Source organism: Chiloscyllium plagiosum, unplaced genomic scaffold, assembly GCF_037043375.1.
Source record: "Chiloscyllium plagiosum isolate Xiang-an unplaced genomic scaffold, Cpla_swu_hap1 HiC_scaffold_6, whole genome shotgun sequence".
Lineage (NCBI taxonomy): Eukaryota > Metazoa > Chordata > Chondrichthyes > Orectolobiformes > Hemiscylliidae > Chiloscyllium > Chiloscyllium plagiosum.
This window is the reverse complement of record NW_028270144.1, coordinates 50,711,340-50,729,164: the sequence shown is the minus strand read 5'-3', so window position 1 is coordinate 50,729,164 and position 17,825 is coordinate 50,711,340. Positions and strand designations below refer to the sequence as shown.

At 42.8% G+C, this 17,825-nt stretch overlaps 1 protein-coding gene across 4 annotated transcripts in view; it reads right to left on the bottom strand.

Moving 5' to 3' along the window:
- abcc4 (ATP binding cassette subfamily C member 4 (PEL blood group)) overlaps window positions 1–17,825 on the bottom strand; it is a 624,022-nt gene that overhangs the window by 151,031 nt on the left and 455,166 nt on the right. For all 4 annotated transcript variants that reach the window (XM_087987997.1, XM_087987995.1, XM_087987994.1 and 1 more), the window contains one exon: window positions 5,514–5,705. In XM_087987997.1, the coding sequence (XP_087844123.1) occupies window positions 5,514–5,705 (192 nt within the window). The remainder of the gene's footprint in view (window positions 1–5,513; window positions 5,706–17,825) is intronic.

Genomic DNA, 17,825 nt, shown 5'->3' with positions numbered 1-17,825 from the left:
AGTCACCTGACGGTTGAATTGAGCCTGGGTCCCTGGCACCAAGAGGCAGCAATGCCAACCACTGTGACATAATGCCACCCCTTATGAACTCCCTACTGTATACAAGATATTAAGATCAATATGCATTGTTTCATAACTATAACTATGGAGTGTGGAGTCAGCCTTCTGTTTGCACTGGTGATTCCATCCCAGCCCAGATTCAGTCTCACTATGAGGTCATGTGGGTGTCTTGTTATCAAGAGCCATAGTTTTGCCTCCTTAGCAATAGATAATATTTCAGTTGCCCTTTGAGTTCTGATATTTCTTTTTCATCAGTTCTACCACTAAGTACCTTTCCTTCTTGAAAGGCCAGGAGAATACTGGTTCCAGACAAAATCTCTGACAAAGTTTCTCCCCAAAATACAGCTGATTTATGTATCGCAATGTCTGAAGTCATGTTTCCAAGCCAAATAATTGTAGGTGAAATCTTTTATTTCCAATATGTGAAACTTATGATAGAGGTGCAAATCAAAAATAGAAGATGGGATTTTCTTCATGGCTGACTGGGTGTACTAGCTGTAATGTCTTTTGATAAAAATGTAAATTTCAATTCAGAAGGTTTTCTTTATTCCACAACAGTTCATTAAAGCTTGGCTAACCTGCGTGATCAGCTGGCAGATTTTAAAATCAGCGTTTTCCTTTTGAAAACTATTTTAGTCCAGGAGAGCCTCATGAATTGCAATCAGATAATGGAACTCACAAATCAATTGTCCTTTCTATAATTATTATAATGGCAATGTAAAGCGTTACTGAAGATGTTCCTTAGTTCCTTTTAAGTTTAAACATAAAAACCTGCAAGCGTTGGAAATCAGAAACAAAATGAGAAATTGCTGGGAAAACTCACCAGTTCTGAAGTTAGAGGGTTACTGGACTCAAAATGTTCACAGAATCATAGAATCCTTACAGCGTGAAAACAGGCCATTTGGCCCAACAAGTTCACACCGACCCTTCGAAGAGTTATCCACCTCGACCTATTCCCCTACCCTGTTACTCTACATGGGAAATTGTTTGTGTTAGGCAGAGAGACTAGATGTGTGGGCACAGCCTTATAATTAGAGGGGGTCAATTTAGAACGGAAATGAGACATTTCTTCAGCCAGAGAGTGGTGGGCCTGTGGAATTCATTGCCATGGAACGCAGAGCAGCTTAAATGGTGGAGTGGACTTGATGGGCCGAATGGCCTTACTTCCACTCCTATGTCTTATGGTCTTATTTACCCCTGACTAATGCACCTAACATACACATCCCTTAACACCATGGGCAATTTAGCATGGCCAATTCACCGAACCTGCACATCTTTGGATTGTGGGAGAAAACCGGAGTGTACAAACATGAGGAGAATGTGCAAACTCCACACAAACAGTCGCCAGAGGCTGGAATTGAACCCAGGTCCTTGGCGCTATGAGGCAGCAGTGTTAACCACTCAGCCACCATGTTAACTCTGCTTTCTCTCCACAGATACTTCTAGACCAGCTGGTCTTTTCCAGCAATATCTGTTTTTGTGAGCATTTTAAGACAATTGCAGAGTACCACAGTATAATGGCTGAAAATGTGTTGCTGGAAAAGCGCAGCAGGTCAGGCAGCATCCAAGGAACAGGAGAATCGACATTTCGGGCATAAGCCCTTCTTCAGGATCTCCAGCATCTGCAGTCCTCACTTTCTACCACAGTATAATGTCAACAGCGTGAATAATGGGATAAATTAGAAGACTCCCTTAAGTGCCATGAAATCTTAAAAGTTCTTGGCTTCTCTTGATACTATAGATAAATAATTGGACAATCTGTCATCTTACATTCCAATAAACAGGGTTGGAACTCAGTAAGCAATCCTAATGAATTCCACTTGACTTGATAGTGTTAACATTCCAATTGCAAATATTTTCCAATTGACAACTTCAAAAGCCTGTTTACCAAATGACAAAGATTGTGGCAGTGTTTTTCGAAAGAATGCGACAATACCTTTAGTTTTTGCAGCCATTCTTAATATTCGCTCACAGGTGCAGCTTTGATTTTAACACAAATCTTAAAAAGAAGATTCTGTAAATATAAGCGTTTACATGGTGGGTCTCTTATCTAGAAAAAAGAAAGCTGAGAGGTGAGATCATAGTGATCTTTAAAATTCTGCGAGGTTTTGGTAAGAGTGGCGAGCTGGAGAATGTTTCTGTTTGTGAGGAGAGTTACATGCCATTGATGTAACATAGTCACGAAGAAATCCAATAAGGAATTCAGAAGAAACTTTTTTTTCCCAGTAGGTGGTGAGAATGTGGAATTGGTTACCACAGGGAGTGGAAGAAACAAATAGTATAGATTAATTTAAGAAGATGGGAAAAGATTCAAATAAATATCAACAGGAACCGAACAAACTGTTTCTGTGCTGACATCCTATACTTACGAACCTACAGTGCCCACTCCATAGTGATGCAGGGATATTGAAGAGGCTTCTTGTAACTCTGCGCAGGGTGGGAGGTTTTGGGGAGCAAGCCAGTCTTGTTGAAACTGCATATCCTCTAAAATACTGGGAGCAATTGTCACACGAGTATTACATTAAGGTATCTATACATGACATCAATGCCAAGTGCGCATACCTCCCTTGGGGCTCCTTCTGCTCACTGCAGAGGTGCAAATTTGTGCTGCTGTTTGTAAAACTCCCAAACAATATCAGAGGATCCTCTAAGAATTTCATGATCTCTTGTCACCAGAAATGGCAAAATCTAGTTTCACTCCAAATCTACCCCCCCACCTCACTCAAAGTTCATCAGATTTTTAGACATTGCTTATTGGAATTTTTAGGTTATTACTTCTAACTAAGCAACTTAAGTGAGATTTTCCTCAACTTCACAGGGGACGTAGTATTGAAGTAGCAAAATCATTTTGCAGCTGTACGGGACATTGGTAAGACTTAGTGCTGAGTGTTGCATTAGGAGACACAGTTTCAAAATAACCAGGGATGAGGAGAGTTTGGGAAGGTTGTTTGACCTTGCAATTTGATAAATGAGTTCATGTAGTTTGAGTCACCATTTATACGCACCATTAATTCAGAAATAAAATAAAAGGTAAACAAAGATAACTTAAAGAGAGTAAAATATTTCCTTCTCTGCTGCTGCAGTCCCACTCCGGAGGCTTCACCAGTGCAGGCCATGCTGCCACTAGAGTCCTGCTCTGGGCTTCAGAACACACCATGCCACCGTTCTACCAATGAGCTCTGTTTATAAGGCAAGTCAGAGAGTCATAGAGATGTACAGCACAGAAACAGATCCTTCGGTCCAACTCGTCCATGCTGACCAGATATCCCAACCCAGTCTAATCGCACTTGCCAGCACCTGGCCCATATATCACCAAACCCTTCCTATTCATATACCCATGCAGATGCCTTTTAAATGTTACAAATGTACCAGCCTCCACTACTTCCTCTGGCAGCTGATTCCAAACGAGTACCACCTTCTGCGTGAAAAAGTTGCCCCTTAGGCCTCTTTTATATCTTTCCCCTCACACCCTAAACCTATGCCCTTTAGTTCTGAACTCCTCCACCCCAGGGAAAAGACTTCGTCTATTTATCCTATCTATGCCCTTCAAGATTTTATAAAACACTACAAAGGTCACCCCTCAGCCTCCGACGCTCCGGGAAAACTGCCACAGCCTATTCAAACTCTCCCTATAGCTCAAATCCTCCAACCCTGGCAACATCCTTGTAAATCTTTTCAGAACCCTTTCAAGTTTCACAACATCTTTCCAATAGGAAGGAGACCAGAATTGCATGCAATATTTCAACAGTGGCCTAGCCAATGTCCTGTACAGCTTCAACATGACCTCCCAACTCCTGTACTCAATACTCTGACCAATAAGTGAAAGCATACCAAATGCTTTCTTCACTATCCTATCTACCTGCATCTCCACTTTCAAGGAGCTATGAACATGCACTCCAAGGTCTCTTTGTTCAGCAACACTCCCGAGGACCTTGCCATTAAGTCTGAGCGAAAACTAAATAAAACTGAGCAAAGGGGGGTCAGAAAAGGGGAAAAAAAAGCAGATAAAGAGCACAAGCCCATGCACAGGAGCTAGGATATTGCCTACTCTGCCGCCACCACCATTTGGTGAACATCATTGAAACTCTGCCTTCAGAAAAATCCTGCTCCTGTGTTTTCGATATGTAGTCATTTGAAAATACAAGAGCAGGAACATAATGCCATTTAAAAAGAAAACTAATAACATTTTGAATTGCGCAACAGAGTTTGCATTCTCAGTAACATGGATGGGTGCAGCCATTATAAGTGGACACTGATCCATCTGACCAAGCACAGAGGCATTCAAAACACAGTTGCACAAGTTACGGGAACAAACTACAGGAAAATGTCAACATGAAATGCATTAAGTACAGTAAAATGTACAATCCAATTGATTGTAGGACAATTAACAACGGCAAGACAAAAATGAAATCAGTGCTGGACAAATGACTTCAAAGTACAAAATGTTTGTTAAAACAGTGAAAACGTTCAATGCAAAACTGCAAACAGTGTCAGCATTTGAAGGTTATTCTCAGGGCTCCTCCCAAATGTACTTGTGTTTCTTTGACTATATAACATATGGTATAGAGTCTGCTCCATGACAGTTTAAAAATAACACTTCAATTATTTTGCAAATGTGCAGTTTTCCACCTTGCGGTGGCGGTAGCCACAAATGCAGCCTTTTCATAAACAGGGCACGCAAGATATAAAAGCACAAGATACAAGTTAGTGTATAGTGCTAAACAGATGTAGTAAAGAGAAGTTATGAGAATTTCATTCAGAGGTTTTGGAATATGGATTGGTTTGCAACAAGGGAGTGATTAAGACAGGAGCAAACATACTTTTGACAAGGAAACTATTGCAGAAGAATAGTATAACATATAGGGCTACGGGCAGAAGGTATGGTTACGGAATTAGGTTTGCATTTTTATGATAACAAGCCAGCAGACAATGGTTGACTGGTTTCTTCATTTATAATGGTATTACTTATTTAGGTGTATACTGCTCAGTGTCTAAGCTTTTGTGGAATATTATTTTAGATTCATACTAATCACATCATGCAATCGACTAGTCATCATTATCCTCTACACAACATTTGGTATTGATAAATCCTCTCTGTTTCTATATTGATATAGAGGAAAGCTAAGTAATTTAATTTTATAAATTTGTTTGTACAAGTACAACACAAGTACTCAAGGAATATTCTTTTCATATGATTTCGTTTTAGTTTTGATAGCGGAATGAAAATTTTACAGCCATTAACTTGTTAGCAACAGAATCAGGGAACATTCACGAAGACCTTTTGAGAATCTTGCTTGAAAACTTTACAGTATTTTCATTTTTCTCTTTCTTAGTTTGATTTTGATAATTACACAGCATAATACTAGGAATTAGCCAATGACTAGGTAAAATCAGATTTCTCCAATAAAGTAAGTCAAAATGATTAATTGCTGAACAGTAGCTAGTTTGCTTACTTTTTCTTTGGATTTGATTGAGAGATTCAGATCTTGTAGAATAGGCTCACAATCTGGACTGTAGCCAAAGTTAACGTTTTCAAAGACAATGGCTCCATGGTGTGGCCAGCCATCAGGTAGGGGCTTGTGTGATTCCCATGGTGCTTCACTTTCAAGTTCAGTGTAGTCCAGCACTCGCTCCACTGAAGTCATCTACAAGAAAACAAATTAGATTAGATTAGATTAGATTAGATTACAGTGTGGAAACAGACCCTTCGGCCCAACAAGTCCACAACGACCCGCCGAAGCGTAACCCACCCATACCCCTACATTTACCACTTACCTAACACTACGGGCAATTTAGCATGGCCAATTCACCTGACCTGCACATCTTTGGACTGTGGGAGGAAACCGGAGCACCCGGAGGAAACCCACGCAGACAAGGGGAGAACGTGCAAACTCCACACAGTCAGTCGCCTGAGATGGGAATTGAACCCGGGTCTCTGGCACTGTGAGGCAGCAGTGCTAACCACTGTGCCACCGTGCCGCCCACAAATTAGAATGATGAGGAGGAATTTGACTGGCACAGTAAGTCAAACAACTTCATTTCGCACAAGATTTAAATCAAAACCACTTTACTTGAAACAAAAAATCCACTTGCCAGCTGTGAGGATCCAATATAAAATAACACTGAACATATTATTCATAAAATGTTTACCAATGATTCAAAACATAAAACACAAAAATATTAACTAAAATCTTACTATTGTGAGCATTCCAGACTCCGCATGTGTTAGCGGTAGTATTCTAACCCTTGAGTTGGATGTTCATGGATTTTAACTCTACTACAGACTTAATACAAAACTTAAGTTGATACTGCAAGTGCAGAACTGACATGGTGCTGCATTTTGGGGAAGCAAATCTGAGCAGGACTTAGACGCTGAATGGTAAGGTCCTAGTCGGTATTGTTGAACAAAGAGACCTTGAAGTGCAGGCTCATAGCTCCTCGAAAGTAGAATTACAGGTACATATGATAGTGAAGGCGGTGTTTGGTACGCTTTCCTTTACTGGCAGAGTATTGAGTACAGGTGTTGGGAGGTCATGTTACGGCTGTACAGGACATTGGTTAGGCCACTTTTGGAATATTGCATGCAATTCTGGTCTCCTTCCTATCGAAGAGATGTTGTGAAACTTGAAAGGGTTCAGAAAAGATTTACAAGGATGTTGCCAGGATTGGAGGATTTGAACTATAGGGAGAGATTGAATAGGCTGGGGCTGTTTTCCCTGGAGCATCGGAGGTTGTGGGGTGACCTTATAGAGGTTTAAAAAATCATGAGGGGCATGGATAGGGTAAATAGACAAAGACTTTTCCCTGGGGTGGGGGAATCCAGAACTAAAGGGCATAGGTTTAGGGTGAGAGGGGAAAGATATAAAAGAGGCCTAAGGGGCAACTTTTACACACAGAGGGTAGTACGTGTATGTAATGAGCTGCCAGAGGAAGTGGTGGAAGCTAGTACAATTGCAATATTTAAAAGGCATCAGAATGGGTATATGAATAGGAAGGGTATGGCAAGATATGCCAGCAGGTGGGACTAGATTGGGTTGAGATAACTGATCGGCATGGACGAGTTGGACTGAAGGGTCTGTTTCCATGCTGTACATTTCTATGACTTTCTGTGTGAAGTTTGCACATTCTCCCCATGTCTGCATGGGTTTCTGTCAAGTCGAAAGATGTGCAAGCTAGATGGATTGGCACTATTAAATTACCCATAGTGTTCAAGGATGTGTAGGTTAGGTGAATTAGCCATGGGAAATGCAGGGTTACAGGGACAGGGCGAGTGGGATGCTCTTCGGAGGGTTCGTGTGGACTTGTTAGGCTGAACCTACATTAGTGTAGTGTTGGAAAAGCACAGCCAGTCAGGCAGCATCCGAGATGCAGGAAAATCGACGTTTCTGGCAAAAGCCCTTCTTCCATGTTTTATCTTATTCTCAAAGTTACTTCACTTGTGAAGATATATTGGAGAAATTAGGATTGCTATCACGTGGAGGAGGTTTCCGGACAAAGGAAATGGGCATAAACTTTCCCATTAGTGAAAGAATCAAGAGCTTAAAGGTATATGCAGATTTCATATAACTGACAAAAGAAACTAAAGAATAAGCTTTATCAAGTGGCACCCATGTAGCTAAGAGTCGTCAAGGTCAGAAATGCATTGCGTGAGAGTAAGGTGAAGGCAGGTTTAATCGAAAGTTTGAAAATGGATTTAGACATTTGCTTGAAATGGAACACCATTCAAGATTGTGGGGGCAATGGCTGGTGCAGACAAGATGGGCCAAATAGCCTCCTTCTGCACTGTGACAACTTTATAAAAATTGTTTATATAGATGGAATAGTGTTTGCCGTTCTGGTTGCCAAACTATGAGAAGGATGTGATTACATTGCAAAAGGTGCAAAGGAGATTCACCAGGATTTTGCTTGGAATGAAAAGTATCAATTATGAGGAGAGGCTGGATTTGTTTTCGTTGGAGAAAGGGAAGCTGAGCAGCCATCTGATTGAGGTATACTCAATTATGAGAGGCACAGATGGAGTGGATAGTGAGAATCGTTTCCTTATGCAGAAGTGTCTGCATAGATTAAAGCTGAGAACTAAGTTATTTAGAAGTGAGTAGAACTGGGTGGGATGTCTTTGGAGGATTGGTGTAGACCCAGTAGGCTGAATGGCCTCTTCTGCACTGTAGGGATTCTGTGATATTCCCTCTCTATCATTATTATCAATCCAGGGGATCAACTTGCATCAATGAAGAATGTGACAGGATACTCCAGAAGCAGAACCAGATATGTCTATAAATTATAATACAGGACTACTTGCATGTCAAACGGAGGAAGCAACAAACGGCTGTGATCCTAGATGGTGGTACTACCGTACTCCCAGTGGTGGCAAGGTGGCTCGGTGGTTAGCACTGCTGCCTTACAAAGCCAGGGACCTAGGTTTGATTCCAGCCTCGAGCGACTGTCTGTGCGGAGTTTGCATATTCTCCCTGTATCTGCCTGGGTTTCCTCCCACTATCCAAAGATGTGCAGGTTAAGTGAATTGGCTATGTTAAATTGCCCAGAGTGTTCAGGAATGTGTAGGTTAGGTGCATTAGTCCGGGGTAATGGGTCTGGGTGGGTTAGTCTTTGGAGGGTCGGTGTGGACTTGTTGGGCCGAAGAGCCTGTTTCCACACTGTAGGAATTCTAAGTTCTAAGTTCAAGTCTAATTTCTAAGTACTAAAGAAGACACATGCCAGAATGGATTGGATTTTTTTTTGTTTAGATCATTGACATGGTTGCTGGTCACTGAAACATATTCATGAGGCTGCAGATTTTCTTTAACAACAAAGCAGACATATATTGCATGAAAGAAAAAAGCTAGTTAAATGTCAAAGACAGTTAGAAACATCTTAAATTACACGGTAAGAGGAAAGTTCAATCCTATTTCCTGTCATTATCCATGAGAGAGGTTTGAATGTTTTGACTTACCTGACAATTTCTTGCCTTGGATTGTGAAGACAACTCAATGAATCGTTTCCAAATCTGCCACCATGAAGTTCTCACGAATTGGAGCCCAAACTTTGTCTATTCTAATAGCCAGCAGATTTCCAATCAAACTCTTCTGCTTTGGATGATTTACCAACTAAACCCTTGTGCTGATAAACTTGTTTCCTAAATTGCCTTGAACTACCCTTATGAGAGAAACTAAACCTTGATATCTTCTGAACTGAATTTAAAAAAAATGCTTTGCTCATCCAAAAATCTGTAACAAATACAGGAAATATTAGAGAAACTGGCAGCATCTGTGAAGATAGAAATAGAATGAATGTATTAATTCCAGGATGACTGTCTACCAAACTCGAAATGTTGACTTGATTTCTCACTCCACAGATGCTGCAAGATCTCCTGAGTTTCTCTAGCATTCTCTGTGTCACTCATCCTATGTTCTTTTGAACTGAAAATAAACCTAATGGTGTTAGATGTTTGCTCTACTTGTTGTAAACCCAACAATACCCAATATCAGAGGTCTGCAGTCATCTGCTTTCTGACAAACTGCTGGATTTAATCACTGTTCTGCAGACTTTGTTTTTCTAAAAAGAAAACCCTTCACAGGAGTCACCAACATAAACCTGCATATAGTTGGAGACCTAGATTCCAAACCTGATATTAATACACACATATCACCTTCCTCAATGATGGAGAGCCCACCACACCAGGGAAAAACCAAAGCTGAAGCATTTTCAGACAAATCAATTCACTCCATGTGACATCAAGAAATGGCTAAAGACACTGGATTCTACAAAGCCCTGACAACATTTTGGAAATTGACTTAAACCTTGTGCTCCAGAACTAGCCATACCCCTAGCCAAGCTATTCCAGGAAAGCTGCAACACTGGTATCTATTGGTAATGTAGAAAATTTCCCAGTTACACCCTGTACACAAAAAGCAGGATTGGATGACAACCGTTCTAATATTTACAAAATATGTTAAGTCAGGTATCCAATCGGAGGGCAAAATTATTTTAAGTTACAAATTACAGCAGATGTCCTCTAATTACAGCAGACATAAAGTTCTCTAATGCACAATGTTGCCCTCTGTGATCCTCAATACATTTTTGTTTCCCTTGATTCACAATGTGTATTCTTTGTAAGGAACGCAGATCCATTCTAGCCCCTTCTAACTAGTGGTTCACCACAGGGATCAGTGTAGGGACATAATTGTTTACTACATATGTTAATAACTTGGTTGAGGAAAGTTAACGTACTATTGTGAAGTTTGTGGGTAACACAAAATTAGCTGGAAAGCTAAGTGCTGAGGGTGATACAAAGAGTCTACAGCGGGATACAGTCTGGTAAGAATATGGTGGAAACATAGAATATTACAGCACAGTACAGGCACTTCGGCATTCAATGTTGCGATGACCTATGGAACCAATCTGAAGCCTACCTATCCTACACTGTTCCATTTTCATCCAATGTTTATCCAATGACCATTTAACAGGCCCTTGAAGTTGGTGAGTTCATTACTGTTGCAGTCAGTACGTTCCATGCCCCTACGACTCTGAGTAAAGAAACTATCTCTGACGTCTGTCCTACATCTATCACCCTTCAATTTAAAGCTCTGACCTCGTGTGCTAGCGATCACCATCCGAGGAAAAAGGCTCTCACTGTCTACCCTATCTAACCCTCTGATTATTTTATATGTCTCAATTATATCACCGAGGCAAAAGTGAGGACCACAGAAAACCAGAGTTTAGATCAGAGTGGTGCTGGAAAAGCACAGCAGGTCAGGCAGCATCCGAGCAGGAAAATCAACGTTTCGGGCAAAAGGCCTTCATCAGGAATACAGGCAGGAAGCCTCCAGGGTGGAGAGATAAATGGGGGTGGGGGACTGGGGAGAAGAGTACAATAGGTGAGTGGGGGAGGGGATGGAGGTGATAGGTCAGAGGGGAGGGTGGAGCGGATAGGTGGGAAGGGAGATTGGCAGATAGGACAGGTCATGAGGACAGCGCTGAGCTGGAAGGTTGGAACTAGGGTAAGGTGGGGTGGAGGGGAAATGAGGAAACTGTTGAAGTCCACATTGATGCCCTGGAGTTGAAGTGTTCTGAGGGGGAAGATGAGGTGTTCTTCCTCCAGGCGTCGGATGGTGAGGGAGCGTCCAGGACTTGCATGTCCTCAGCAGAGTGGGAGGGGGATTTGAAATGTTGGGTCACGGGGCGGTGGGGCTGATTGGTGCGGGTGTCCCGGAGATATTCCCTAAAGCGCTCTGCAAGGAGGTGTTCAGTCTCCCCAATGGAGAGGAGACTGCACCGGGAGCAACGGATACAATAAATGACATTAGTGGATGTGCAAGTGAAACTTTGAGGGATGTGGAAGGCTCCTTTGGAGCGTTAGATGGTGGTGAGGGAGGAGATGTGGGCACAGGTTTTGCAATTCCTGCAGTGGCAGGGGAAGGTGCCAGGAAGGGACGGTGGTTTGTTGGGGGGGTGTGGACCTGACCAGGTAGTCACGGAGGGAACGGTCTTTGTGGAAAGGGATGGGGAGGGAAATATATATCTGGTGGTGGGGTCCGTTTGGAGGTGGCAGGAATGTCGGCAGATGATATGGTTTATGCGAAGGTTGGTGGGGTGGAAAGTGAGGACCAGGGGGGTTCTGTCCTTGTTACGGTTGGAGGGGTGGGGTTGGAGGGCGGAGGTGCGGGATGTGGATGAGATGCATTGGAGGGCATCTTCAAACATGTGAGAAGGGAAACTGCGATCTCTAAAGAAGGAGGCCATCTGGTGTGTTCTGTGTTGGAACTGGTCCTCCTGGGAGTAGATACGGTGGAGGCGGAGGAATTCGGAATGGTATTTTTGCAGGAGGAAGGGTGGGAAGAGGTGTAGTCCAGGTAGCTGTGGGAGTCGGTGGGTTTGTAAAAATGTCAGTGTCAATTCTCAGGGAACGAAGCATGAACAGCCAAGTTTCTGGTATCGAGACTGGCTCTAATGCAACGAGAGATATGTCGGCTTCCAAGACATCAATTGTGTTAGGGGATTCTGTAGTCCGAGGTACAGACGTTTCTGTGGCCAGCAGAGAAAAAGCAGAATGGTGTGTTGTTTCCCTGGTGCCAGGATCAAGGATGTCTCAGAGAGGGTGCAGAATGTTCTCACGGGGGAGAGGGGCCAGCAGGAGGTCATTGTCCACATTGGAACCAACGATATAGAAAGGGAAAAGGTTGAGAGTCTGAAGGGAGATTACAGAGAGTTGGGCAGAAATTTTAAAAGGAGGTCCTCAAGGGTAGCAATATCTGGATTACTCCCAGTGCTACGAGCTAGTGAGGGCAGGAATAGGAGGATACAGCAGATGAATACATGGCTGAGGAGCTGGTGTATGGGAGAAGGATTCTCATTTTTGGATCACTGGAATCTCTTTTGGGGTAGAAGTGACCTGTACAGGAAGGACGGATTGCACCTAAATTGGAAGGGGACTAATATACTGGCAGGGAAATTTGCTAGAGCTATTCAGGAGGATTTAAACTAGTATGGGGTGGGGTGGGGGAGGTTTGCGGGACCCAGGGAGATAGTGAGGAAAGAGATCAATCTGAGACTGGTACAGTTAAGAACAGAAGTGAGTCAAACAATCAGGGCAGGCAGGGACAAGGTAGGACTAATAAATTAAGCTGCATTTATTTCAATGCAAAGGCCCTAACAGGGAAGGCAGATGAACTCAGGGCATGGTTAGGAACATGGGACTGGGATATCATAGCAATTACGGAAACATGGCTCAGGGATGGGCAGGACTGGCAGCTCAATGTTCCAGGATACAAATGCTACAGGAAGGATAGAAAGGGAGGCAAGAGAGGAGGGGGAGCTGCACTTTTGACAAAGGGGAGCATTACAACTGTGCTGAGGGAGGATATTCCCAGAAATACATCCAGGGAAGTTATTTGGGTGGAACTGAGAAATAAGAAAGGGATGATCACCTTATTGGGATTGTATTACACACCCCCTAATAGTCAGAGAGAAATTGAGAAACAAACGTGTAAGGAGATCTCAGCTATCTATAAAAATAATAGGATAGTTATAGTAGGGGATTTTAATTTTCCAAACATTGACTGAGACTGCCATTGTGTTAAAGGTTTAGATGGAGACGAAGTTCTTAAGTGTGCACAAGACAATTTTCTGATTCAGTATGTGGATGTACCTACGAGGGAAGGTGCAAAACTTGACCTACTCTTGGGAAATAAGGCAGGGCAGGTGACTGAGGGGTCAGTGGAGGAGCACTTTGGGGCCAGCGACCATAATTCTATTCGTTTTAAAATAGTGATGGAAAGGATAGACCAGATCTAAACGTTGATGTTCTAAATTGGAGAAAGGCCGATTTTGACGGTTTAAGCAAGAACTTTCGAAAGCTGATTGGAGGCAGATGTTCGCAGGTAAAGGGACGGTTGGAAAATGGGAAGTCTTCAGAAACGAGATAACAAGAATCCAGAGAAAGTATATTCCTGTCAGGGTGAAAGGGAAGGCTGATAGGTACAGGGAAGGCTGGATGACTAAAGAAATTGAGGATTTGGTTAAGAAAAAGAAGGAAGCATATGTCAGGTATAGACAGGATCGATCGAGCGAATCCTTAGAAGAGTATAAAGGAAGTAGGAGTATACTTAAGAGGGAAATCAGGAGGGCAAAAAGGGGACATGAGATAGCTTTGGCAAATAGAATTAAGGAGAATCCAAAGTATGTCGACAAATATATTAAGGACAAAAGGGTAACTAGGGAGAGAATAGGGCCCCTCAAAGATCAGCAAGGTGGCCTTTGTGTGGAGCCACAGAAAATGGGGGAGATACTAAATGAGTATTTTGCATCAGTATTTACTGTGGAAAAGGATATGGAAGATATAGAATGTAGGGAAATAGATGGTGACATCTTGCAAAATGTCCAGAGAGTGCTGGATGTCTTGAAATGGTGAAAGGTGGATAAATCCCCAGGGCCTGATCAGGTGTACCCGAGAACTCTGTGGGAAGCTAGAGAAGTGATTGCTGGGCCTCTTGCTGAGACATTTGTATCATTGATAGTCACAGGTGAGGTGCCAGAAGACTGGAGGTTGGCAAACATGGTGCCACTGTTTAAGAAGGGCGGTAAAGACAAGCCAGGGAACTATAGACCAGTGAGCCTGACCTCAGTGGTGGGCAAGTTGTTGGAGGGAATCCTGAAGGACAGGATGTACATGTATTTGGAAAGGCAAGGATTGGTTAGGGATAGTCAACATGGCTTTGTGCGTGGCAAATCATGTCTCACAAACTTGATTGAGTTTTTTGAAAACGTAACAAAGATGATTGATGAGGGCAGAACACTAGATGTGATCTATATGGATTTCAGTAAGGCGTTCGACAAGGTTCCCCATAGGAGACTGATTAGCAAGGTTAGATCTCATGGAATACGGGGAGAACTGGCCATTTGGATACAGAACTGGCTCAAAGGTAGAAGGCAGAGGGCGGTGGTGGAAGGTTGTTTTTCAGACTGGAGGCCTGTGACCAGTGGAGTGCCACAAGGATCGGTGCTGGGTCCTCTACCTTTTGTCATTTAAATAAATGATTTGGATGTGAGCATAAGAGGTACAGTTAGTAAGTTTGCAGATGACACCAAAATTGGAGATGTAGTGGACAGCGAAGAGGGTTACCTCAGATTACAACAGGATCTGGACCAGATGGGCCAATAGGCTGAGAAGTGGCAGACGGAGTTTAATTCAGATAAATGTGAGGTGCTGCATTTTGGGAAAGCAAATCTTAGCAGGACTTATACATTTAATGGTAAGGTCCTAGAGTGTGTTGCTGAACAAAGAGACCTTGGAGTGCAGGTTCATAGCTCCTTGAAAGTGGAGTCGCAGGTAGATAGGATAGTGAAGAAGGCGTTTGGTATGCTTTCCTTTATTGGTCAGAGTATTGAGTACAGGAGTTGGGAGGTCATGTTGCGGCTGTATAGAACATTGGTTAGGCCACTATTGGAATATTGCGTGCAATTCTGGTCTCCTTCCTATCGCAAAGATGTTGTGAAACTTGAAAAGGTTTAGAAAAGATTTACAAGGATGTTGCCAGGGTTGGAGGATTTGAGCTATAGGGAGAGTTTGAACAGGCTGGGGCTGTTTTCCCTGGAGTGTCGGAGGCTGAGGGGTGACCTTTGTAGTGTTTTACAAAATTATGAGGGGCATGGATAGGATAAATAGACAAAGTCTTTTCCTTGGGGTCGGGGAGTCCAGAATTAGATGGCATAGGTTTAAGAGTGAGAGGGGAAAGATATAAAAGCGACCTAAGGGGCAACTTTTTCACGCAGAGGGTGGTACGTGTATGGAATGAGCTGCCAGAGGATGTGGTGGAGGCTGGTATAATTGCAACATTTAAGAAGCATTTGGATGGGTATATGAATAGGAAGGGTTTGGAGGGGTATGGGTCGGGTGCTGGCAGGTGGGACTAGATTGGGTTGGGATATCTGGTCGGCATGGACAGGTTGGACCGAAGGGTCTGTTTCCATGCTCTACATCTCTATGACTCTTAGTCAGTTATCATTGATGGAGATGGAGAGGTCCAGGAAGGGGAGGGAGGTGTCAGAGAAGGTCCAGGTGAATCAATTAAATCACCTCTCAATCTTCTCCTCCTTAGTGAAAACAGTCTCAATTCCCTCAGCCTTTCCTCATAACATCTTCCCTCCATACCAAACAACATCCTAGTAAATCGCCTCTGAACCCTTTCCAAAGCTTCCACATCCTTTTCATAATGCAGTGACCAGAACTGTATGCAACACTCCAAGTGTGGCCACACCAGAGTTTTGTACAGCTGCAACATGACCTCGTGGCTCCAAAACTCAATCCCTCTACCAATAAAAGCTAACACACCGTATGCCTTCTTAACTTCCCTCTCAACCTGGGTGGCAACTTTCAGGGATCTATGCATATGAACACAGAGATCTCTCTGCACATCTACACTACCAAGAATCTTACCATTAGCCCAGTAATCTTTATTCCCGTTGCTCCTTCCAAAGTGAATCACCTCACACTTTTCCACATTAATCTCTATTTGCCATCTCATCTATGCTCCTATGTAACCTGCAACATCCTTCGGTACTGTCCACAACTCCATCGACCTAAGTGTCATCCGCAAATTTACTAACCCATCCTTTTACGCCCTCTTCCTATAAAAATGACAAACAGTAGTGGACCCAAAACAGATCTTTGTGGTATACCACTAGTAACTGAACTCCAGAATGAACATTTCCCATAAGCCTTCCTGAAGAAGGGCTCATGCCCGAAACGTCGATTCTCCTGCTCCTTGGATGCTGCCTGACCTGCTGTGCTTTTCCAGCAACACATTTTCAGCATTTCCCATAAGCCGCCAACCTCTGTCTTCTTTCAGCTAGCCAATTCCTGATCCAAACCGCTAAGTCACCCTCAATCCCAAGCCTCCGTATTTTGTGCAATAGCCTACTGTGGGGAACCTTATCAAAACACCTTCTGAAATCCACATACACTACGTCAACCGCTTTATCCTCATCTACTTGTTTGGTCACCTTCTCAAAGAACTCAATAAGCTTCGTGAAGTACAACCTACCCTTCACAAAACCCTGATCAATTTATTCTTTGTGGTACACCACTAGTAACTGAACTCCAGAATGAACATTTCCCATAAGCCTTCCTGAAGACGGGCTTATGCCCGAAACGTCAATTCTCCTGCTCCTCGGATGCTGCCTGGCCTGCTGTGTTTTTCCAGCACCACATTTTTCAACTTTTTAACAACATTGTCTTTTTCCAGTGTGAATGCCGACACAAAATATTCATTTACCACTTATCCACTCCTCTGACTCCACACACAACTTTCCACTACTGTCCTTGATTGGCCCAATCAAGGTCCTTGAGCTTACTCTAGTCATTCTTTTATTCCTGATATATTAGTAGAAAGCTTTAGGGTTTTCCTTGATCCTATCTGCCAATGATCTCTTATGTCCCTTCTTAGATCTTCTTAGTTCTCTGTTTAGGTCTTTCCTGGCTAGCTTGTAACTCTCAAGCGTCCTGAGTCTTTGCATCTCATCCTAACATAAGCTTTCTTCTACTTTTTGATAGGAGATTCAACTTGTTTAGTACACCACAACTGCCTCACTTAACCACTTCCTCCCTGCCTGACAGCTACATACTTATCAAGGACATGCAGTAACTGTTCCTTGAATAAGTTCCACATTTCAATTGTCCCCATCCCCTGCAGTTTCCTTCCCCATCTTGTGCATCCTATGGTTACTTCACCTTTTACTTAAGACAGAGATGCGCAGGAATTTCCTCTCTGAGGGTAATGAATCTGTGGAATTCTTTAACACAGAGGGCTATTGAGGGTGGGTCAGTAAGTATATTCAAGGATGAAATAGACAGATTTTTAATCAGAAAGGGAATCAAGGGTTATGGGAAAAAGGCAGGAAAGTGCAGTTAAGGAGTATCAGATATGCCATATCACTGAATCACAGAGCAGACTCAATGGGAAAAATGACCTACTTCTGTTTCTGTGTCTTTTGTTTTTATCTAGAAGGTTGCATATTGTGTGCCTATGAATGTACTATATTTTTAACCTCCAGATAAACCATAAATGTTTCCCTGATTGCCATGGCAGAAGATTGAGGAATGGGCTAGACCTATGTCATGTACAGTAAATGACAGTGAGCCTAGTGCTGGCAAGTGGGTCAAGTGTAGATATATGTATCTTAGTCAGTACAGATTCAATGGGGTCAAAGGCCTGCTTCTATACTGTATGATTCTATAATACAAAGAATGCCTCACACCTGATGGCCTGGTC